This window comes from Pseudochaenichthys georgianus, chromosome 1 (genome assembly GCF_902827115.2).
Source record: "Pseudochaenichthys georgianus chromosome 1, fPseGeo1.2, whole genome shotgun sequence".
NCBI classification, from domain to species: domain Eukaryota; kingdom Metazoa; phylum Chordata; class Actinopteri; order Perciformes; family Channichthyidae; genus Pseudochaenichthys; species Pseudochaenichthys georgianus.
The window spans coordinates 19,098,972-19,123,021 of record NC_047503.1 but is presented as its reverse complement, the minus strand read 5'-3'; the positions used below and the strand labels follow the sequence as shown (position 1 = coordinate 19,123,021).

The 24,050-nt window shown below is 40.9% G+C and overlaps 4 protein-coding genes across 5 annotated transcripts; 3 read left to right on the top strand and 1 right to left on the bottom strand.

Moving 5' to 3' along the window:
- The first annotated feature begins 1,067 nt into the window (after positions 1–1,067).
- hmox2a (heme oxygenase 2a) lies at positions 1,068–5,387 on the top strand. Of its 2 annotated transcripts, none has more exons than XM_034092652.1 (7): positions 1,068–1,134; positions 1,721–1,812; positions 3,213–3,330; positions 3,655–3,822; positions 4,020–4,343; positions 4,445–4,577; positions 5,021–5,387. In XM_034092652.1, the coding sequence occupies exons 2-7, from the start codon at positions 1,721–1,723 to the stop codon at positions 5,146–5,148; spliced, it is 963 nt and encodes a 320-aa protein (XP_033948543.1). In that variant the 5' UTR covers positions 1,068–1,134; the 3' UTR covers positions 5,149–5,387. The 2 variants fall into 2 exon arrangements, with proteins under 2 accessions (XP_033948543.1, XP_033948553.1); XM_034092662.1 differs by having other exon boundaries at positions 1,077–1,134; positions 1,717–1,812.
- Positions 5,388–6,001: 614 nt separating this feature from the next.
- tmem186 (transmembrane protein 186) lies at positions 6,002–7,839 on the bottom strand. Its single transcript, XM_034110001.2, has 2 exons — positions 7,658–7,839; positions 6,002–7,047 (listed from the first exon to the last, which is right to left on the bottom strand). The coding sequence occupies exons 1-2, from the start codon at positions 7,670–7,672 to the stop codon at positions 6,391–6,393; spliced, it is 672 nt and encodes a 223-aa protein (XP_033965892.1). The 5' UTR covers positions 7,673–7,839; the 3' UTR covers positions 6,002–6,390.
- A 149-nt stretch (positions 7,840–7,988) lies between these two features.
- gde1 (glycerophosphodiester phosphodiesterase 1) lies at positions 7,989–15,868 on the top strand. The gene is made up of 6 exons (XM_034109878.1): positions 7,989–8,479; positions 10,131–10,306; positions 12,345–12,450; positions 14,197–14,289; positions 14,968–15,179; positions 15,268–15,868. Exons 1-6 carry the CDS (start codon positions 8,210–8,212, stop codon positions 15,413–15,415), a joined length of 1,005 nt encoding a protein of 334 aa, XP_033965769.1. The 5' UTR covers positions 7,989–8,209; the 3' UTR covers positions 15,416–15,868.
- A 2,309-nt stretch (positions 15,869–18,177) lies between these two features.
- Positions 18,178–24,033, top strand: mcrip2 (MAPK regulated corepressor interacting protein 2). The gene is made up of 5 exons (XM_034109753.2): positions 18,178–18,800; positions 18,925–18,994; positions 20,538–20,671; positions 22,483–22,590; positions 23,581–24,033. Exons 1-5 carry the CDS (start codon positions 18,746–18,748, stop codon positions 23,649–23,651), a joined length of 438 nt encoding a protein of 145 aa, XP_033965644.1. The 5' UTR covers positions 18,178–18,745; the 3' UTR covers positions 23,652–24,033.
- The last annotated feature ends 17 nt before the right edge of the window (positions 24,034–24,050 follow it).

Here is a 24,050-nt window from a genome sequence, read left to right as displayed (position 1 = left end):
CCATTGGAAGACAAAGCATCTCAAATATGACATCCTGTTCCCATATATTGTCAGTTGGTGCCAGAGCAGGTCATGTGTTTATGTCTTTGCATCCGTGCCATCAAGAGGGACTGAGAGGCAGAGAAACAATTTTGAGTTAACAGTTACAAACATTTAATATTGCTGCAGAGTATGGCAAACTTATATATTGCTACATTTCATAATATTGATTTAGAAAAATAAGCAATACAGAAGGTATACTGGTTGATTAATATAGTATTAACCAGTGCGTGTCACCTGATCTTGGTTACTGACACTGCTCAGCTGTAAAATAAAAGTGTATGAGCATTGCATTGTGTCTTGTGACACCTGGTGGTCAAATCAATATATTACAGTACAGAGTTTGGTGATAAGGGAAAATCTGGGATCAATACGGTCATTGATGTTTATACATCCATGTGAAAAATGAATACTCCATGATTTTTAAACAATAAACTATAATTCTGCATTCTAAGAAAAGGCATATCTTGAAAAATAAACTATTGGTAGTAAAATGTGTAGTTTGCACTCAATTCAAGTGTTTCTATCAAATTGCAAATATTTTTGAAACTAATCCCGCACTTCAATGTCAACTTTATTGTCAATCTTTGTGTGCAAAACAGAGAGATCGAAGTATGTTTCCCACAATACCAAGGAATAGAATACAAAAATATATAAAATATGTATACAAATATGTGTATATATATATATATATATATACATATATATATACACACATACAAAATCAACATACACATAAACATATGCACACATTGAAAAGGCAAAAGCACAACAGTCAAAATTATACAAAATAACATTCACTTCAAAATGTATAAGTGACTGTTGTGCTTTTATGTATGCCTTTTCAATGTGTGCATATGTATATATGTGTATGTTGATTTTTAAATATAATTTACAAATGTACACTGATACACATATAAAGCGAACTCCATTTCCCAGAACACATACTTCAGATGTGTCCCGCCTCTTTTTTGAGATGAGAAATCTGATTGGTTGTCAAATCTGTATCACTACATGATGAATTCTGATTGGCTTGTTGTACTTTGTGTCTACTGTCTCTTGCAGCGTGCTACATAAAGGCAGTATTTCTTCAAGGTAAAGCAGCTTTTCGATCTAATTTTCCGAGTACAATGCAGTGTACATAGTATAATGTTTGTGTTTTCACCGAACAAGAGCGGTTCTTGAAGGTGTGTCGTTTCAAAAAAGGAAGACGTAACTGTAGCCAGCGAAGACGTGCAGTGCCAGTTTTGTAACTGTCCAGCAATGTCATCTCTTTGCTGACATTTGTTTTGAGAGAATATCTTTCAAAACAATTTATCAAATGTTATAAGGTATTATTGAAAAAAAATAACATTGACTAAAAAGGCACACATGCACCTGGCTTTTAACCTGCACGGTAGATTTACCACCTTTATAGGGACCTGTTAAACTTGTTTATTTTTAATAGATAATTTACTCACTTTTTAGAGACACATATCGCGGTTACATTTAGATGCAATCAGTAGGTTTAAGGATCTTGCCATGGTGTTTGCATAAGAATAAATACAATTCTTGAAAAGAGGTTTAGTTGCAAACAGTACAGAAGTATACATTTAATATGTAGATATGTTTTTCAAAATTAGATGCTGAACGGTTTTGTGCTGGATTGATGTATTATTGTCTCTCTCCTGCAACAAGCAAGATGACAACCAAAACAAAGGCAGAGCCCAAATCCAGTGGTGTGACCAATGGAGGGGCAAGGATTGTTGTGGATGGTGATGACGAAGTTCTAAGGTAAGAAACCAAACCATGACCGTTGGTTGTTTCTGGCACAGAAAAAATGTTTGAATGATTTAAAGGGGACCTATCATGCAAAATGCTCTTTTTTATGTCTTTTATACATAAATATGTGTCCCCGGTGTGTCGGGGAACTCACGCAGCATCAGAAAACAAAACCCTCTCTCTTTTCCTCCATACCCAAATCTCCAAAAACGGGACTACAACGGAACTGATCCAGATTTGCGTCCGATATGACGTAATATCGGAAATGTAGGCTGGCTTTACCATAGACTGTATAGGGCTTTACCATGGATGTATAATAAGAACTGGATACAGCGTGGGAGGCGGGGCCTCGTTCATTCCTATGAGAGTTGCTCATTGAAGCATGAAGACAAAATGGCCCAACTTTTGAGAGAGCGAAACGTCACAAAAGTATTCATATAATCATATAATCCGTTCTTATTGTGCATCCGTGGGTAAAGGTAAAACTCATGTAGTACTGAACACCTCACATGAACGTGCCGGGCGGCGCGGCACCGTGGGTTAGATGCACGCTCATAATGCAGAGGAAAATAACTCTCAGAATAATGTTATTAGCACATTTTACAACTTGAGGACCGAATGTTAATAAGGGCTATACAAACGTTCATACTGGGTAGTTTATTTGGTTAAAAAAAAAATTATCCAACGATTTACAGACGTCTCTTTCCCAATGTTAGTCAATGGGAGAAAGTATTTCCGGGCCTAGCGACTGATACGGAAGTGTAGTACCGCCGTTCGGCCCCAACAAATATTTTCCTCAGAGTCCGGCTCACTTTCTGGGGGCTTGGGCTTTACACCCACGGCCCTATCAGAAACGTTGCTATCAGAAACAATGCCCGACTGTTTTGGACGTAATATGATCGGTGCATGTTTACATTAGCATCGCTAACACTCAGAGCTAACCTGTACTGCACAGAGCATGTGTGTGAAGAAGCAGGAAATAAAAAGGAACTCACCTTGTGGTATAACCGGCAAGAGAGAAAGCCTTTGAGCTCCATACTGTTTCAGAAATAATCCTTGATAATCCATGATATGGCTTTTCATCACGGCAGTATCTCCCGGTAGAATCTCCCGGTAGAATCTCCCGCATGAGCTCAGCTCCCTCCTTTTTTTTTTTAATCAATTTTTTTTTTTTTTTTAAAGCTTTATACCCCAAATCAGCACTCAACAGGAAGTGAAATAGAGGGATATTAGGCATGGCTAGAATGGGTGATCTGTTTGGTATTTTGAGCAAAACACTTCATAGACATGTTTTTTATATATCTGAGACCTATGCTATTGCCTAAAATTAGCATGATAGGTGCACTTTAAGCGTGTCAAATTCTGCAGGTTCTCATGTCAGTCCCTTTTCTCTCCCTCTCTGTTCCACAAAGCCCCACAGACCTGTCCGAGATGTTAGCAGAGGGAACCAAGGACTCCCACGACAAAGCAGAGAACTGCCAGTTTGTCAAAGATTTCCTCAGAGGCCGCATCAAACGAGAGCTGTTTAAGGTGTCCATACATTGTTGTTGCTCGACCTCCAATGATGATAGAAAAATATCTGTCAGACTAACAAACTAACACAGGCACAATAATGGCACCAGTACCAACATTTAAACAAAACAGCAATACATGCATACAAAAGTGAATCAGTAATATCTTACTTTTAGCTCTTGAATCCAACCTTTGCTTTTGCTCTTTGTCACAGTTCCCTATCAGTCTTTGCTATATTTCCAAAGAAATTAACAAATTGTCTCTTCACTAAGCACCAATTAACAAGTTGTACCATATTACCTTTGTTTATCCCACATTTTCTCTCACTGTTTCTGTGGCCAGAGGGGCACAGCAGCTCTGTACTTTGTCTATGCAGCCATGGAGGAGGAGATTGAGAAGAATGAAGCCCATCCTCACATCGCCCCAATCTATTTCCCTGCAGAGTTGCACCGGCGCGAGGCCCTGGCCCAGGACCTCGAGTACTTCTATGGAGAGGACTGGGAGAGCCAGGTCAGCAGAGAGCACAGTGTATTATTTTTCCAGCTTTCTGTAATTTGATCATAGTTCTATTCCATGACCCATTTAGAGATGTCTTTCCTGAAAATATTATAAAATGGATTAAAACTAAAACAAACTTCTGCTGCAGAAATTACTCATCACTATAGAATTGACAGCAATTTCGATGACGTCCATGTTCTCCCTCACAGATCAGCCTCTCCGCTGGCACCAAGCCTTACGTGGACCGTATCCACGAGGTGGGACAGAGGGACCCGGTGCTGCTGGTGGCCCACTCCTACACCCGCTACATGGGGGATCTCTCAGGCGGACAGATCCTCAAGAAAGTGGCCCAGAGGGCGCTGAAACTCCCCTCCACAGGCGAGGGTCTTAACTTTTACCAGTTTGAGGGGATCCACAGTCAAAAAGGCTTCAAGCAGCTCTACCGGAGCAGGATGAACGAGCTCGAACTGGACGCTGAGACCAAAGAAAGGATTGTTGGCGAGTCCAACCGGGCCTTCAGCTTCAACATGATGGTGAGGGCAGCGGAAACAAAATGCATTAAGAAAGTTGATGAGAATACATGTTATTTGAAAGAGAAAGTTATAACAAATCCCAACTTTTATTCTGTAAACAGGTATTTACAGAACTTGAAGAGATTGGGAAGACTATCAAAGAAGAAGTCCAAGATGCAGGGTTAGGACACAGTCATGCAGAGATCATGGAGGGGGGTGATATCAACAAGTGTCCCTACTATGCAGCAAAAATGGGTGAGACAGTCCATAAAATATCACTTCATTATGCTTTTTAAAATAATAATTTGATTAGCTTCAGGTAATTTACACGACAGCACATTTAATGGTATGCAATAGGGTCCTTTTAACTGAGATGTTTTTAAAAGTCCCAGCACAAAAGGATGTATGAGTGCGCGTGCCAACAATTATAATTTTATTTTGGAGAAAAAACTCACTTAAAAACAATGGGGGTCAAAGAGAACCTTTTCACAGATTCATCCCTCTGTATTTAGTGATAGTTAAGTATTATAACCTAAGTATTAGCTTGAATTATGCATATTTAATTGAGCAAAGTTCCCCATATTGTAGCATATCTAAATGGGTGGTAATCCATGAAATGACTTGTTAATGATGACAGTCTTCCTGCTTTGTATGGCCTCATTCCTTCATTCTTTTCATCCCTCACCTCCTCTCTACAGTTGCCAGTGGAAATCCCACCTACGCCTGCCAGTTAGCCATGACGCTCCTCACACACCCCCCCTGTCAGTGGGCTCTGGCCGCCTGGGTGGCTCTCCTCGCTGGTTTCACTGCCTGGTACCTTCTGTGAGCTTTGACACACTTTACCCTGCCATCAACTCTGAGCAAAGAGCTTTGAATCATATACTGCCTGAAAGTAGGAAACAATTAAGCAGGAAAATAACAGTTTTTGATGATTTGTTTGCGGGCAAACATTTGCGGAATCCCATCATTGACATCTAACTAGCCAATTTGTTTTTGTTATGCTTCACTCTGTGGAAATATGCATACAGGGTTTACAAATGTATTTAATAAAGTAGGATGATGTACTGCTGCAGTTTCTGATTTTAAATAAAGGGCAGTCCATAAATAGTGATTCAATCTCAACAAGAGGCCATGGGTTAATATCATTCAGCTTGTATTAAAGCCAATAAACCTTAACCTGGCAAAAATTCATAACAGCTTTCTTCAGAGATCCTCATTTGAATTACTTCGATAACAAAAAAGTGACTTTGCACATTTTTGTTCCACAGAGGTTTGGGGGGCAAGTCTGTATACATTGTACTAATGATGCAGTAACTTCAACAGTTCTGCTGAGGTATCTTCTCCAGGCCACCAGGGGGCAGGATAGCATTGAGATTGACTAAAACTGAAGGTTACAAAAGCTCTAGGAAGCATATCTTCTGAATGGCTCACCACCTTGTATACAAATTGATCATAATGGTATATTTAATTTAAGTCTTAGTTATAAAGTCACAGAAAAAAGTGTGACTAAAGTATGCATAGTTTTCTTCTATGTGATGGTATTAACAAATGCCCTATTCTACTTTTTAATGTAGATGAGTCACCTTGCATGCCTGAGTCACTTATAGTATTTAAATAATCTACTCTTCATTACCTACCATAAAATACTTTATTTATATTTCAGTGTAAAACATTAGAAGAAAAAGACTTACGTTTTATTTTCTGTTTTCACACATTCTGTTTGATCCATTAAGACCAAATTAACATATTACTGCCATCACACTTGTTAGTTTTTTCATTCTGAAGACCACAGTCCTGCTGAACCCTCAAAATATGCTTCCTTAATCATCAATCACAGGCTTCATTGAATATTTAAAGGGGGCTTGTTATTCATGGGGGAGACTTGAGATAAACAACGACTTACAGATCAATTAACATCCATTGAATGTCAGCCTTCCCCCATAAAATCATAATTTCAATGCAGAACAGATCCTTCTCAAAACAGGTTATATTTAAAAGCTTAACAAATAGGAGCACTACCTGTTGACTAGCACTGTCTCAACCTGTCAATTTTCAAAAAATTGAATGATCAAATCCCAAACACCTTTTTAAACCCCTGTTTGTCCACCACATGTCCAAAATGAATGGAGAAATACAATGTCTGTGGAGTGCTGAATCTCTTTAGTTTCAATATCTTCTCTTTTACGGTGTCACCTGTATCAGAAATTGTCATAACATCTGACACAGGCAGGTAGATATCATTACGCCGGCCCCAGAATGTGATGTGGGATACTTTGAGGGTGGTCTGGGAGGGGTCCAGGTACATCCTCCCCACCACACTCCTGAAGAAGTGACTGGCGGTGAACAGCATGGCGCCAGCAAACAGCGCTGTCCCCGTAGAGTAGCCGACGAGGAAGAAGGGGACGTCTCCATGGAGGTAGAAGAAGTACACCGGTGGCAAGAGGACCATGGTGACTGCGGTTTGGAGCAGCTTGAGCCTGGACACAGCTCTGAGGAGCCTTATGTGCGGCATGTTGTAAATCACAGTGTACTTCTCTGTTGTCAGGTCAGAGTACCTGGCCAGGGCTGTGATTTTAGGCATCAGGGGTCCCTGGAAGTTCTGCTGAATGGGGGTGAGACTTGAATGAGGCTGCACACCATAAGATATCCGACCTGTGAGTAGACATGATCCTCTGGTGCAGGACAGGATGTGGGAGGTTACCCTGCGCAGCAGCACTGGCCTGATCTGTAGAAAAGTAACAGGTACAGTTGATACTGTGCAAGAGCAAAAACAACCGACAAAATAAATGATAAGAAAAGGTATCTGCAATAACCCGGAATAATATAGAATAAGAATATAATTTTAACAGAAAGTGCAAAACATCTCTAATTTTCTCTTTAATTTGAAACAGTTAAGGAAAAGAAAAATCAGAATATAAATTGATTGGGAATAAACTGTTAATTACAACTTTTACACCAAGTTATACAAAGTAATGCAATACAGCACCACTACTAAACACAAAAGCTTAAAAGTCTCAACAATTAAATAAGAGGGCTATAACAGGTTTCTCAATTCTAATTCAATCTTTCAGTTGTTTGAATGTATGAGCAAGGTACCACGAGCAATAATTCATATGTAACTTTGTTTTAATTAGAAGTGAGGTAACAGTAATAATAATGTCAATATGCAAAGACTATTATGTTAGTATCGATTAACCAGAGTGGAACACAGTAGATTACTTCAGATTGACCTGTCATACATTCAAGGCAAAGCAGCAGTTAGCTTGTGCTGCTACTAAATCAACTTATTTTTACACTATTTCCAATTAAATCAATGTGAGAGAGAAGGGGCTCACCATGACTGACGACATGAAGAAGAAAGACCAAGAAACACCAATCTTCTTGTTGGAAGTAAGAGACCAAAGGCAACACTTTCGGAGCTGTTAGTTTACTTGACCTACACACTCTGACCCGGATGTTATGCGTATAAAAACTACAATCAACGTTGTTAAAACTACTATTACTGTTATATTTTAAATGCATGGCAGTGAGAGCAGTTTTTCCCCATTATTGAATTAAAAATAATAAAGATAACAAAAATGCATCTTAGTTAAAAAACATGACCCGGATGTATTCAACAAAGATTATTTTTAAAATATTGTATATGCTCACGTGCCCGGTCCGCCCCCTTGTGGGAAAGTCGTATATGATCACAAACTTTGAAATCCTTTTTTTTAATTAAATCTCACTTGAACCTAACTCACTAATTTTAGCTGCAAAGGTAATGCAGCTTGCGGAAAAGACTTGTCACGGAGGCGGAGCATGACTTAACTTAGCAGGCTGCGGAGCAATTTGACACCAGGTCCCGCTTTCCCTTATTTGACAGTCGGGAAGGAATAGAGGACACCATGCTGCAGCTCGGAGATGAAGTCACCTTGTACTCGGTGGTCTTCGTGCTGGTCCTAATGGGGACCCGCAGCCCGGTGTGGACCACCGCCCTCACCGTCTCCCTCTACCTCTTTGTGGCCATGTTCCGGTTCCCCCAGGTACCGAGCAGCCAAGCCAGGCAGGTGCTGCACCCGCTCAGGGGCACGGTGGGCTCCGGCCGGGTGTCGGTGGTCGCTCACCGGGGCGGAGGGCACGACGCTCCGGAGAACACGATAGTCGCCATACGAGAGGTGGGAGAGTGTTTGGGGCTTTTTCCTTCACATATCCAGGGATGGTGTCACTCACAGCCTCCCAGAGTGTTACCATGGTGACAAGGGACAAAGCACTGGATTCTGATCATTCAGGCCCGGTTCTACGGGGGTGCATTGCACCCTCAGTTGAGTCGTTATGCACCCTCATTTGAAAAATGAAAAGTAAAAAAAATGAAAAGTGAAAAATATTACATTTTGCCTACTATTACTAACAATAGTAGTAATAATAATGAGAAGAAGAAAAAGAAGAAGAATATAGTTGAAATAAAATAAATTGTAATTGTGGTTGAATAGCATTGTCTGCTGCATTTATTTGATCAATTTAAACGGTAAGTAACGTTATTATGTCAGGTGCGCGTGACCTGCGCCGCTGCACATTCATCATCTGCAAGGTGCTTACACAGCAGTCAATGATGGATCAGAACATGGTTAAAACAACCAGCCCTTATCGCCAGCATACACTGCATCTACTGCAGGTAATAACAGTTCAGATCATGGGGACATTACGTTACTGTCGTGGACACTCCTGCCCGACTTGCCGGCTTTGCCCGCCTCGCCCACAGAGGCGGAGCAGCCACAGCCGTCTTCGTTGCCCCAAACACCGCCACCCCTCGGCGGCCCGCAAGTGCCAGAGGACCTCTGCAAAACAGAGCCTGCCCAGGTATATTTAAAAAGTACCCAACTCACCTGTACAGTGGGCTAAGGCGCTCATTTTGCAGCTCATGGTTTCAAAACAGAGATTGGCTGGAATATTCATGTAAAAAAGATGCCATCTTCTGCATGCAGACATTTCGGTTCAAGTAAGTCAGATGCCTTCACCACAACTGGCTACAACAACTGGCGCCATGCTCTTATAGGCTACGTGATAAGGGACTGGGAAGGCATAATCAAGCAAAGAGCACATAGATCCATAGATCTCTTCATGTTGCTCTCAAAGTAACCAGATTGATGCTTTTAACTTCAATATTTAAAAAAAAATCTTCCCGGGGGAGCATGCCCCTGGACCCCCCCCAGAGAAGGTGAGGACCCCCATAGAGGGTGTTAGGTACACTCCCCACTTATAAAAATAGCACTTTACCACTGCACCCTCTCTAATCTCAGATGCACCCTTAGTCATTTTGTTCTGGAACCGGGCCTGGATCATATATAGTCATATCCTCTTGATATCTTAATAAAGTGTAATATATTGCCATAGTTCTGTAAAATGACATTGTTAACATTCAGCTCTACAGCCTCAAATTATCGACACTGCTCTTTATTGAACTGTAGTGTGACTGGAACCTTTACCACATATATTCCATGGTCAAACCAATACTGTAGCCTACTTTTAATGTCCCTAAAGGAACGTTTTAAAACTGTACACTGATCAGGATATTCAGAATTTGAAAAACGAATCTGTAAACGCTCTTGAGTGGACAACTACATAGTGGAGATTGTATTCAAACAATGGCTTATTGCTTGAGTTTATTGTTGGTTATACTGGCCAACATAAACCAGTACTGATCAGAAGTCAGTGAAGTTTGGGATTTAGATTCAATCTTATATTTTGACAGATAACTGGCCACAACCAGAAGCAAACCCTCCTGAAATACTTGTTTTCCAACCCTCTCATTCACCTGTCCCTGTTAAGGCCAGTAAAAATGGGGCTACAGGTGTGGAGTTGGACCTGGAGTTCTCAGCCGACGGCGTCCCGATACTGATGCACGATGAGACTGTGGACCGGACCACCAACGGGTCGGGACCCCTCTGCCAGATGAGACGGTCAGAGCTGGGTAATCTGGACGCAGCTGCTAAACACAGACTCAGGTGAAAAAAGAAAGATGTAGCTTAAGATGCATACAAGCAAACAGATGTGCAGACATTACACATTGTATTCTTTGGGAACTTTTTGCTTTTTGAACACTAGATTTAGGATGATCCAGGATTCACAGCATGCATGTCAATGAAATAAGAGACTGTATGAAATCTATTATCTTTGTTTTGGGGGTGGGAGAAATACAATCTAGCTGTGTGGCAGCAAGAGAACAAGTCGTGCAGGTTTTGTGGGCTAGCTAAAGGGTAAAAGTTTTAAAATATATCCATCCTTCCATCCATCTTCTCCCGCTTATCTGTGGTCGGGTCTCGGGGTAGCAGTTCCAGCAGAGAGCCCCACACTTTCTTTTCCCTGGCCACATCAACCAGCTCTGACTGGGGGATCCCAAGGCGCTCCCAGGCCAGCGAAGAGATATAATCCCTCCACCTGGTCCTAGGTCTACCCCTTGGTCTCTTCCCAGCTGGACGTGCCTGGAACACCTCCCTAGGGAGGCGCCCAGGTGGCATCCTAACTAGGTGCCCGAACCACCTCAACTGGCTCCTTTCGACGCGAAGGAGGAGCGGCTCAACTCCGAGTCCCTCCCTGATGACCGAACTTCTCACCTTATCTCTAAGGGAGACACCAGCCACCCTGCAGAGAAAACCCATCTCGGCCGCTTGTATCCGCGATCTCGTTCTTTCGGTCATGACCCATCCTTCATGACCATAGGTGAGGGTAGGAACGAAAATGGCCCGGTAGACACAACGGTGTCTACCGGTGTCAACGGTGCGGTAAAGCGACTGCAGTACCGCTCCCGCTGCTCCGATTCTCCGGCCCATCTCACGCTCCATTGTTCCCTCACTCGAGAACAAGACCCCGAGATACTTGAACTCCTTCACTTGGGGTAAGGACTCATTCCCTACTTGGAGTGGACAGTCCATCGGTTTCCTGCTGAGAACCATGGCCTCAGATTTGGAGGTGCTGATCCTCATCCCAGCCGCTTCACACTCGGTTGCGAACCGATCCAGTGAGTGCTGAAGGTCGCAGACCGATGAGGCCATTAGAACCACATCATATATATGTGCTTCATTACGTTTTAGTCTCTTGAGACTTATCTTTGATTGCAACATGCTGTTGTAGCCTGCATAGAGTACCGTCTTTTTTTCTAATGGGCTTGTTTAAATTGTACTTTCTGCAGCAAAATTGCCTGATTCAGAATATATTGTTCAGGCTCAGCTGTTAGAAAAGCTGAATTGATTGTTATACAGATACATGTGGAGATGTTTGATGGTGATACCCTATGTGCATAGATACTGGAGGCCTTGAATATTTGTAAGTAAATACTAAAGGAGATATTAAATAGTCATGTAACACATTCAATCATTGCTCTTATCAGTTTAGACACAAGAGAGGCATGTTGTTATTTATACATAGGTGTGTGTCAGACAAGAAGACCACAGGTTTCTAAAAACAGCTCCCTTCTGAACAAACAAAAGGAGAAAGTAAAATGCAAAACAGTCACTCAAAAATAGGAACAAATATATAAAAAAGCACAAAAATAGGCTTTTGTATTTCTTAAAACATAGAGCATGTTAATAGGTCATACTGTATAGTAGATATTACAATGGTACAGGACACACGAGGTTTACTGATTCATATAGTGTCCTAAGATAAGATCATATAATGAGGATGATAAGCAAAACATGTCCACGCTTTATGAATGTTGGCAATCGGCCACTGAAGTGTCAACAAGTTTGCTAATGCCACTAAGTTCTGTAAATACGGATTTGTATTACAATCACTTAGGAGGCCTTGCCGTTACTGAACTACACTGCCTTACCCAGGAAAAGTTCTGTCTATACTTTCAGACACATGCTAAGAGTCTTTATGTACAGTTCAATTCATGGTTATCATCACATGCATTTCACTATGATCCAGGCAATGTCGGTTCATAGTGTAATGTTTCCCACGTGAACTGTAAATTAGTTTTAAAAGCATGATAAGCACGTCAACTTGAGATTGCACTAAAACATGTGTGTCCTCTGTCACCAGCGACACGTTTGCTGGGGAGAAGATCCCGACTCTAGAGGAGGCGGTGGAGGAGTGCATCAAACTGCAGCTCACCATCTACTTTGACGTTAAAGGTCACCCAGATGAGGTACTGTTAACCAAACTAACTTTAGAATGTGCAATCCCTCTGTCATACTTGTTGATTTAATTGATTTGTACCTAGTAAGCATTGCATAATGAAGAGAACAGGGGTTACTTTGTAGCAAAGATAGCATTTACTGAGCCATAGTACACAATCATCACAACAGAGCCAGAGACATCAGTCAGTGTTGCAACTCCTTGCTGACACATGCAGTTATATTTGTATACCTAATGCCATTTAAACTTCAGAGTTTGGACCATTTAGTTGCGCATATCTTCAAGCTAAATTGCTATTGCATGAATGTAAATCCCTTACTCTGCACATTTGTAGATGGATAATGAATACAGGGCTACAGTTGTTGTTTCTGGCAGCGACATTCTTGAGTTCAGAGCCTGCTGCCGTGCAGCTACACATAAACAGCTGCTAGATACCACCAAACTGTTGCACAGGAAAACACACACACGGCTCTAAAAAGCCTCTTTCACAAAAATCTAAACAGTGGACTGTCCTTCAATAACTATAGTGGTTCTCAAAGTGAGGGGCGCAGAGGCATGCCAGGGGGGGCGCGAGAGACCAGGAGGAAAAATGGTTATAAAAATAAATAAAAGATTTTTTTTTAAATAATCATAATTTGAAAAATTATTGATTCGAAAATAATATGATGCAGTACTATTGTCTGGGTCTCTGTGTGTGTGTGTGTGTGTGTGTGTGTGTGTGTGTGTGTGTGTGTGTGTGTGTGTGTGTGTGTGTGTGTGTGTGTGTGTGTGTGTGTGTGTGTGTGTGTGTGTGTGTGTGTGTGTGTGTGTGTGTGTGTGTGTGTGTGTGTGTGTGTGTGTGTGTGTGTGTGTGTGTGTGTGTGTGTGTGTGTGTGTGTGTGTAACGAGCCATTTTGTGTGCGTGAGCGAGAGAGAGCGCACCGGTACTGGAGATCGTTGTTGTTAGCTTCTGGTGCTAGCGAGCTACGCTAACGGATATAAGGAGTTTTTTCAACAACAAAGTGGAGGAGAGTCCTCTCCTGTCAGACTGAGAGACTCAGTGAACTAAAGGACTCTCTCAGTGGGTCTCAAATGTTTTGATCACCATGAATGTAAACAATTATTTCCGAGGCACACGTTTATATGATCATTATAGTTATAGAAAAAATAAGAGAATAAATGAAAAACAGGTATGAAATACTATATGACAGTAAAAAAAGAATAAAGTTTAAAAGGGTGATTTGTAAAATATCCATAAAGAAAAAGTAAATCTGTTTACAGTTCTGTTTCATATGGGTGTTGAGAGAGGTATCCATCGATCTCTTCATTATGCTCTCAAAGTGCACCAGATTGATGCTTTTAACTTCAATATTTAAAAATAAATCTTCCCAAGCCCCCGGACCCCCCTATGTAAGGTCCACACACCACCTGTAAAAATAGCACTTTACCTCTGCTTACACCTACAGTATATACCGTGATCTGATTATCAAGCCTTCATTGTGACAGTCGCGGGTAGGCTACACTGTGTATTTGCGTGGGGAGTGTTGCAGTAGAAAGTTCCACTGTAGCGCCCGGTACATTAATGGGAAACCCTAAATGTTTGAGCACCCTCTATGAAACGTCAAGCTACCCCACAGCACCCCCAAAAGAAATCTCTGGCGCCGCCACTGAGTCTGACTATTTGTGTTGGGGGGGCCCGACTTTTTTGTTTTTCTCCAAAGGGGGGGCCTGACAGAAAAAGTTTGAGAACCGCTGAATAACCATGTGTTTCTCCCAGGCAGCTGCAGCCCTGAAAGAAGTGTATAAAAAACACCCAGTCCTCTACAACAGCAGCATTGTCTGCTCCTTCGAGCCCAAAGTCATCTACAGGGTAAGAGGCTCTGTGGAGATTGTTTGACCTGGGTGTTCCTAGGTAGTGTACTACATCTGAAATACATCAGAGTTGTGGAATAAAATGGGATTGTCAATAAACAACTGTACTTTTTTGAATAAGATAGTAAAAAAGCATGCATACGTTGCTGCGAACACAACCAAATATAATGGTTTGTTCTGGTCAGATTCCTCCAGTGTAAACACAACATTTGAGCAGTTCTCAAGCACTTTGATCTAAAGCTACATTTCACTGCTTTTTATGATTCAATATGTAGCCTGAACACTGGGTGAAAATAAACTTGCACTTCAGGTGACACCGATACAAAGGAGTCTGCATGTTACCATATTTCTAGAAACATAATTTAACTGGAACAATATAAATACACTTCTTTTATTTTGTCATGTTGCTTAATGCTTTAGCTCAGATTCTCCATAAGATAAGATAAGAAGAACTATATTGATCCCAAGTTGGGAAATGTTTGTCCATCTCTGTAACACCAACAATGCAAGCTATACAAGCTGTGATAGCCTGACGAGTATTGATTACCAAACAGACAACACAATAGTGATGTGGTACTGATTTAAATAAACAACAACATTTACTTTGATTGCTGCCATTGATTACATCACTGTTTAAAAACAAATATGGCTTACATTGAGTATCACTTAACCTCAGATGAGGCAGAGCGACCCAGAAGTGGTCACAGCACTGACCCACCGGCCATGGAGCCTGAGTCAGTTGGGAGACGGTGCCTCCCGATTCTCGTCGCCATGGAAACACAGTTGGATGACAGCATTGGACGTGATGTTGGACTGGGCGCACCATCACGTGCTGTGGAAGCTCTGTGGCATCTCAGCCTTCCTCGTACAGAAGAACTTAGTCTCACAGTGAGTAGATGGACACCTTATTGGATCACATGGTATTCAACCACTAAAGAATAAGAGTAACTGTTAATAACTGAGTTTCTGTCTGCAGGGAATATGTCCAGTACTGGGCCCAGAGGGGGGTAGAAGTGGTAGCATGGACAGTCAACACTAAAGTGGAGAAGGACTACTACCAGGAGCTGCTGCAAGTCAACTACATCACAGACAGCCTGGTGGAGGACTGTGACCCCCATTACTGAGAAACATATGAACCCAGCACAGGATGTGATCACACACACACTGATCAGATCAGATCTGTACGGACCATTTCATTTTTGTAATTGTCAACCAAAATGGGGCACCAGGTAAGAGAACAAGTGCTACTCTTTTCTTCTCATGCACATGTCACATTGTGAATGTGTGCATGTTAGTTTGAGGCGATCAAACGAACCAGACAGGGTGCTAAACGTAATAACAAGGGACATGGTATGCATTTATAGATATTTTGGTGTCTATAATCATCCAAATGTACTGTATTCACCAACTCAGGACTGCAATGATTGTTTTATTGGTAATGATGTATGTTCTTCTGTATTTCAAGTCCCACAGTGCAGTATCACACACTGTCTGTGCTTTTTACCAATAAACATTTAATGTCTTTTACCAAAGGAAATGTAGAACTAAATATGATGAGTAAATATATGGTGACTTTGCATGACTTTGCTATGTGGTTCTTTTATTCAGGTTCTTATATTAATCTTTCAATTTAAAAAAATGTAAATTTCATTTATGGTGTCACACTTCTGGACCCTACTGTAACTGGGGAGTTAGAGTAAGGTTTTGAGCCCCGTCATTGCGCTGGAGTTGGTAGATAAGACAGATGGAGTAAGGCAAGGCAAGGCAAGTTTATTTATATAGCACCTTTCAACACAAGGCAATTCAAGGTGCTTTACAAAAATGAAAGACATTCAGATAAAGGCATTTAAAAACAGTAAAAGATAATAAAAGAAACATTAAAAGAAAAAATACATGAATAAAAAGTTACAGTGCAGTTTAAGATATGAATAGTTCACACAGAAGTTCCACTTTACTGATGAACACAACGGCTCAGTTTCAATAAAAAGCAGCGACAAAAAGAAAAGTCTTCAGCCTGGATTTAAAAGTAGTCAGAGTTGCAGCGGACCTGCAGGTTTCTGGGAGTTTGTTCCAGATATTTGGAGCATAATAACTGAACGCTGCTTTACCATGTTTAGTTCTGACTGGGGACAGAAAGCTGACCAGTCCCTGAAGACCTGAGAGATCTGGATGGTTCATAATTTAGCAGGAGGTCAGAAATGTATGTTGGGCCTAAACCATTCAGTGCTTTATAAACCAGCAGCAGTATTTTGAAATCTATTCTTTGACACACAGGAAGCCAGTGTAAAGACTTCAGAACAGGAGTGATGTGATCCACTTTCTTAGTGTTAGTGAGGACTCGAGCAGCGGCGTTCTGAATCAGCTGCAGCTTCCTAATAGATTTTTTAGTGAGACCTGTGAAGACACCATTACAGTAGTCGAGTCTACTGAAGATAAAGGCATGGACAAGTTTTTCCAAATCCTGCGGTGACATTAGTCTTTTAATCCTAGAATACTATACTACTGTTGATAAGCTCTATGACCCCAATATCAACCTTACTTGCATTTGATTTATGTCTTATTTGGTCTAAGCAGACTTAACAACCTAAAAAAGTAAATGTGGAAGGCTTATTTCCCTGTTAATAAAATAAATACATCAATTTCATTTAATTTGATGCATAGTGGGCAGCAGGGTGACACAGTTCAGTTGTGTGAGCTGACATTCTGCAGCCAAGACCTATGTAGGAAATTGTTAAGGGTGCTCATATTGTCTAAGAAGATCGGAAAAATACTTTTGACACCAATGTTTTGAGCTTGTTATACTTATGAATGCTGGAGAAATGATCAGCAGCAGTGTGACACCTGATAAATAAAGTGGATCTTACAATAGAATGGCCATGGTTTGGAGCCTGTGAGTGTTAAGCCTGTGAAGTGTGGACTGTTGATTATCAGCCTCTAAAGTCTAGTTTTGACTAGAGATAGTACAGATGGGTGGGGGGGATATGCTGTTTTGTATATCACCCTGGATAAGCCTGTCTGAGCCGCTTCTTGTCTCGGACATTGTAGAGTAACTCGGCTGATTTTCACCCAAAAGACGGACATTTAAAGTGATAAATCTTAAATCTAATATCAATGATTGTACAGGGAAGCTACAAAGGGATGCAGCAATATATGCCCTAATATGAATGTTACAGTGGAGGGTCTAAAACTGAAGATACAAAAGTAACTAAATAAATATTATATATAATATTTTTTTAAAGCTTTGTCACACCATGCATTCAATATTTACAATAAGAGTTAAATGGTACATTATGCAGTCTCTTGGTTATTGCTAAATGAGTGTGCAGAAAAAGGCCTTTTATTTGACTTTTTCTTCGACACGTCTATCAATCTGAGCGTTTATGGGATTAGTTTTGTTTCATAAAGATAAAGCAACACTTTCTTAGAATCAAGCAAAACTAAGAGTTTACGAGAAAAAAAAACTGAGTCAAGCAAAATAAATTTAATTTAAAAAATAACACTATACAACACAAACACAATTCTTAACAAAAAGGATTACATAATATAGTTCGCTAACTCAAAAAAACATCCCAACTGTTCTTGCTTCCTGTTGGCTCTATAGATTATCCTATTCTTTTTGACAATGTTTTATAATTACATTGCAACCGAGTGATGTAATAACACAATGTGCTTGAATACAAAACATATAAGTCCTCTAAATGTTGGACATTACATTTCAATTTCATCCAAAGTGACTTACAATAAGGTTCAAACACGAATATTCAAACTCACAACAGCAAGGTGCTTGATGGTCTGATTTGCATTTAGTAACCAAACTCAAGCCAACCATAGGATAATTGTAAACAAGATTTTATTCTGAAAATCCTGTCCGGAAGTACTGCTCTTTATTCTGCCTGGCTTGACGCTGGCCAGGCATTGTAGCTTTCCGTCCTGATGAAAATATCAAAGTGTGCACTACTGTCCTTGTATTCTATCACAGAGCAGGGGTTTCGCAGTCAGTACCGTATCACCAGCGGAACACAGTGGGTAGAGAGTCCGGCCTGAGTGTCACTGTCCCCGGGCTTCGGAAGGCACAAGGTTCCCCCTCTGTCTGACGGATCCCCGGCTTGTGGAGCAGCTTTCTCCTTGGATGACCTACACGCAACCTCTCTCAGGAGCAGCAGACGTCGGTTCCTTACAGCTGAGCACCTGCTGGTTAGGAGGTGCAGCATTATCTAGACACAGTGAGTAACAAGCCAAAGCGAGGCTTGTGCAGGCTTCAGGCCGACTCTGGAGCACCTGACCTGGGGAACAAAATAAGACCCGTTACGAAAACCGTCTCCTTAACGTGGCTGCGTCAGGAGGAGCGGACAGAGGACTGCCAGTTGCATAGCTGATATTTCATGTGCGCACCTGATAAGTAAGAAGACAGACAGGGTTTAAACACGGACACTGCAGGATATTTCGGCGTTCACATGATGTACACAATCACCAGAGGTCCCAGCAAACTTGTTACACAGCGGCGGACAGGTTAGTACTATATTATCTAAGGCATGATGCAATGTAACATCAGAATGCAAAGGGAAGTTTTGTAGGCAATGCCACTGTTGACATTGTTCTATGGACACTTTTTAACCCTGGTTTTGTATTTAAGGTCCAACACAACAAATCGAGAGCAAATGTTGCGACTTGAAGCTGAAGCCGACGTCTTGGCTCTCGTCAACGTAAGTAGCTGCTTTGAGTCTTGTTCCAGTGCTGTTGTGTTTACTAATCTTATTTATGCACTGTTGAGCTACATGGGGCAGGCGGCATGTGAGCATGTGTGCTGTCAGGGCGATCATGTAACACATGGGTACTTGGGTAACGTTTGTGCATACATTATGGACTTGACCTTCCCGGCAGTTTTCAATACTATATTCTGACACATGGTCATAATGAGCATGTATATTACATATGGTGACATCTCGTTTTACGAAAACATTTGAGATCAATTCTAATATATGGAAAGTTATAGGCCTATATATACTTAGTTATATGTACATAGTATGTGCAATGCTGCATTGATTTGAAGTTACTGGGTCTCATGATATGGATGTTATTCAAAATAAATGAGAATTTTCAATGAAAGAACAAGACTTTCACCCAAACATTTTTTTTAATGATTTCATAAAGATGATAATAATACAAAGTGGTGTCCTACTTTTACAGTGAAGTTATATTACCTGCTAAGTATGTACAAATTATTATTTGTTGATGGTCCCTGTGTGTGTTGATATTCAGCTAACCATCCTCTGACTGCAGACGGTCTTTGGAACTCAGTTAGAAGACCACGTTGTAAAATATCCAACCTGAAACTAACTTCACCACAGTGAACTTGAGAAGTGCAAATACTGTGGCAGACCTATTTGATTTGCACATTTATCACATAGCCTAAGAGGTATGTAAACTTACAAAATATTTGTTTTTTTTCACTTTCCCAACACATTTTTGACAATAAACTCTGGTAGTGTGTTCAAGGTCGGTTCAGCCAGCCCAGCTGTAGCTTTGTACACAAGACTGTGCTCCCTTCATGTGCTGCTCAGAAATACCAACATGTTGTACACAAAATATTAGAAAAACCTCTCAGTGTGATAATGCATATTCAAAGTGTTTTATAAAGCGCTTAAGCAATAACATTAAATAGTCAGTTGATCAACAAGTATAGGCTTTTCTTTAGAGTTATATCTGCATCAAAGTTAATATGAAGCTTCAGAGGTTGAAATCCGTTCTAGAGAAACCAAATTTGATTGGTAAATGATGCCTCAATTGACGAGAAAATAAATATATAAAATATAGTTTGCATTGGTTACAAACTTTTGTGATCTTGCTATTGCATATTAGAGTTGTTCATTGACAGTCTGAGATAAATAAAGTAACATTTGGAATTTGAAGCACTTTAAAAGTGAACCTTAAGCAATGTCTTTCTGTGTGTAAATCATATTCTCTGAAGTTCCTGCTGTTAAAGACAGAGAAAATTAAAAATATATTTCGGGTTATCAAATACATATTTCCAATATCAAGAAGTAACCTCCATGCTCTACTCCACCAAAAGCGAAATAGCCAAGGCTACAAGCATAACCAAATTACACAAAACAAATCATGACGTTTTGTGTAAACTAGCAACCAGCATTTTTGTTCCCATCACTGTGAGATGGCACTCTTTGTGTGTTTTCTTGTGATGCAGCCTGCCCCAATCCTCAAGCTGACATTCTTTAATTATCTCTGCAGCTCTCCTCCCCCAAAGATCGTGTTCAATCGTCTGAATGGGAAGCGCTACCACGGTGCAGCCACACAGAAGAGCCCCTGCCCCGCAGAGGGATTCACTCCTGCACATGAAGAGAACGTCAGATTTGTGCATGAAGGTGAGGGTCTCAAGATCAATACATGATTGGATGTGGGTAACAGAGCAAGGTCAGAGCTCCAGGGCTGAAGCCGTTAGAGATTGGGAGATCCTTCCCTCAAACTTACAAGGTCAGAGGTAGATAATCTGGTTTTTGTTTTAATTAATTCTTTACAACAACTTCCTGGTTGGGCAGCTGCAATGTTGTAAGGGAAAGATTGTTGGTGGCTGTGGGTTCACAATTCGAACCATTTATAAAAAAAGTAATACAAAAAATGTAATTTTGGAGAAACCAGCTAGAATTTGAAAATACACAACCGGAAAAAACCTGCCACTTCCTTACAGAGCCCCTCCTCCAACACACACGAACGCGCACATGACCAATGAGGGCACGAGATAAGTTTGTGCACAGATGGAAGGCTGACAGGCAGGTAGGCCATCCAGTTACTTTAGCCGGGCCGGCTAAAATGATTGGTCGTGCTTTTTACAGTACTACGGCTTCCACAGATGACATTTTGTAATGGATTTTTTGTCAAAGCACTTAAGATATTCATTGCTATCGGGATGTTAAGAGCATTCCATGCAATATAACAAAGTGTATCTTGAGCCGGTTTCTCAAACTTACCTACCCCACCTTTAAGTTATAGAAATAACGATTCACCTAACTGATCAACAGACAATTAATCAGCTACTGTTTTAATATTGATTTGAATGTAATTTCTTAAGACAAATTATGTTATTGAAACAGGAGCATTTAGACAATAAGACATGGTGTGAAAAATAGGAGATGGCTAGTATCACTTCTAGCCATCCATTTAGTATCACAATCCTGAATAGTTATAAGTAGTGGCTTCAAAAGAGTATAAGTCATTAAAATCTACCAAGATTTAAATACCAGCTGTGCAAATGTACCATATCTTGAGGTTTATACTTCACAACCAGATGGAAATAAATGTCTTGCAGAGCTGAAGAGGTTATCTGAGGTTCTCATGCACCGCTGCCAGCACAGAACTTTGTGGCGTCCTTTTATGCATGTGAATGCAGTATTGGGCTTGGTGGAGGTCTGCACCCGGTTTCTAGTTTCTAGTTTAGTCTGAGACCATAAACAAACCCAGATGTGTTGTACAAGTGGCTATACTCCTGTTTGTAATGGGAGTACAGTAAGGGGCTCAGAACGCATCCCTGCGGTGCACCGATATTGAGAATGAGGGTGACACCACCTTCAACACCCGGGGTCTGCATACACAGATTTATACCAGGTCCTTGACCTTAGTGACAAGCCTTGTTGTTAAAAGCTGAAATGCACATCATTCTGGTAAGCTTTCTAGTCCAGGTCAGAATGGATGTGAACGGTGCACTCACCCATCTATTAACCTCTTCTGTAGGACGATAGAAAACCAGAAGGGTCTCACTCCAGCTGACCATGTTCACAAAAAAGAAAAAAAACAATACAAATAAATGTCAATTCAAAACAAGTCTGCATAAAATATCCCATATACACAACAACTGGTTTGGTGGTATGTGAAATCCAATCTTACAGTTTTACTGGAAGTTGATAATGTGTTGCTTGAAGTTTGTGGAAGGGTCTTCAGCCTTGAACAGAGCCAAAACCTTGAGGCTTATCAGGGGGGTGAAGCTGGAAAACCTTCAGTCACAGCAAAAAACACAAACACCATTAAACAGTTTAGCTTTCTTACAACTATTTATATTATCAGCTCAAGGTCAGCTGATGCTTTTATTCATTTCCAGAACTGAAAAAAAGGAAAAAGTACATGCAGGAAGCAATTCAAATGATGAGGTAATTTAGTAAATATGTTTGTTTTTTACTTGCAGCATGGCAGGAGGTGGAGCAGAAGAAGGGAGATGGTGACGGTGTGGAGTCAACTGAGAGCCAGGGGCCCATTCAGTATACTGAGAAGACCCCCAGTGTTGCGATGAAGAGTGAGTACCTGCATCTCCACTTGTTCACATGGATCACACCATTCCCATTCATTCACCTGCTACAATTATCCAAAAAAATTCAACAAAGTAAATCTGCCCTCATTAAATGTACTCAGTTTTACTGCAACTGTACAGATAACCTTCTTCCTGCTTTGTAACCCCTCTGAACTTTGAGCCATAATCTTGCCGTGTTTTTATTATTCCCGTTTAGTTTTTTTCCGCTCAGTTTTATCTGTAACCATAGGGTTAGCTTTTGTAATACTCTCCTTTAATATTTAACTCTTCTTCGGTCGGTGAGAACCAGATAAGCAGCCCTGACTGCTGATAGTAGTGTGTCTGGTGTTGCCTCTCACACCTGTCTGCTCTGGTTCACCAGCTAATCACTGCCCACAAAGACTGTGACAGATTCATTAGAGAGCATTTTCTATTACATTTATTTGATTAAGTCTACCTCTAGCACCAACATGAGGTTGAAAATTGTGGTGAAGTGTTTCAACTAATAGTGGATGGTGTCACATTAGTAAAGGCATTCATGTTCTCCCTAGAATTGTAATAAGTGAAATATGAATTTAACAATTATTTGGTTTATGATTACATACCTGCAACTACATTTCCATCAGGCTCAGCTGTACTTAGTTTTTTGTGCTAATTAACTCATGTTAGTTTGGTAAATATATGAATATTATACATCGCAATGCTAGCTCAAAGTGCAGCCTCACAGAGCAGCTAGCATGGCCGCAGACCCTTAGTCTGGTTTAAACATTTATAAATGTCCAATCTGTTTGTCTCGGGTAACTTCATCAGTTACTCAGTAAAATAATAATAAACTACTATGCGTGGTTGCTCAGTTCAACCCTTGATTCGTGTGAAATGAAAAAATAAAAACAGGGGGCTCAACATGCAGCCCTTTTGTGCTCCAGTGTTAAGTAATGAATCAATCAATCATAGATCACAAATCATTCTTTTTCTCCTGTTGTTGTTTCTTTGCAGACTTTGTGCCCATAGACCTGGAGGAGTGGTGGGCTCAGCGCTTCCTTGCCAACATTGCCAATCTGTCTTGACTGAGTGAGGCTTTGTGGCGTGACATGAAGCACCGTGTCGATGCTCCCTTATGAAGGGCATCACAAGACCGCAGAGGAGGCGAGTGACTCTCCAGGCCCTGCGTTGGGTTGTGCGTAATTTGATTTGATGCCCTGTTCTTCACACTGCTGTAGAGATAACTGGGTGCACAACACAAACTGTGTCTCCCCCCCCCTCCCCCTCCGGTGCAACGACAGCGAGATGACTGAACTCTGACAGCGCTGACACGAGGTTGCGCTGGTATGAACGAAGTACCTGATAGAAGTTGTGAACCAAGTGTTCTGGGCTGTTTGTACGTCTAGGCTGATCTTTGGGTAGAAATCTACTGAAGACCAAAACAAGTAAAATGTTTTTAAAGAAAAATGTTTTGTGTGACTTAA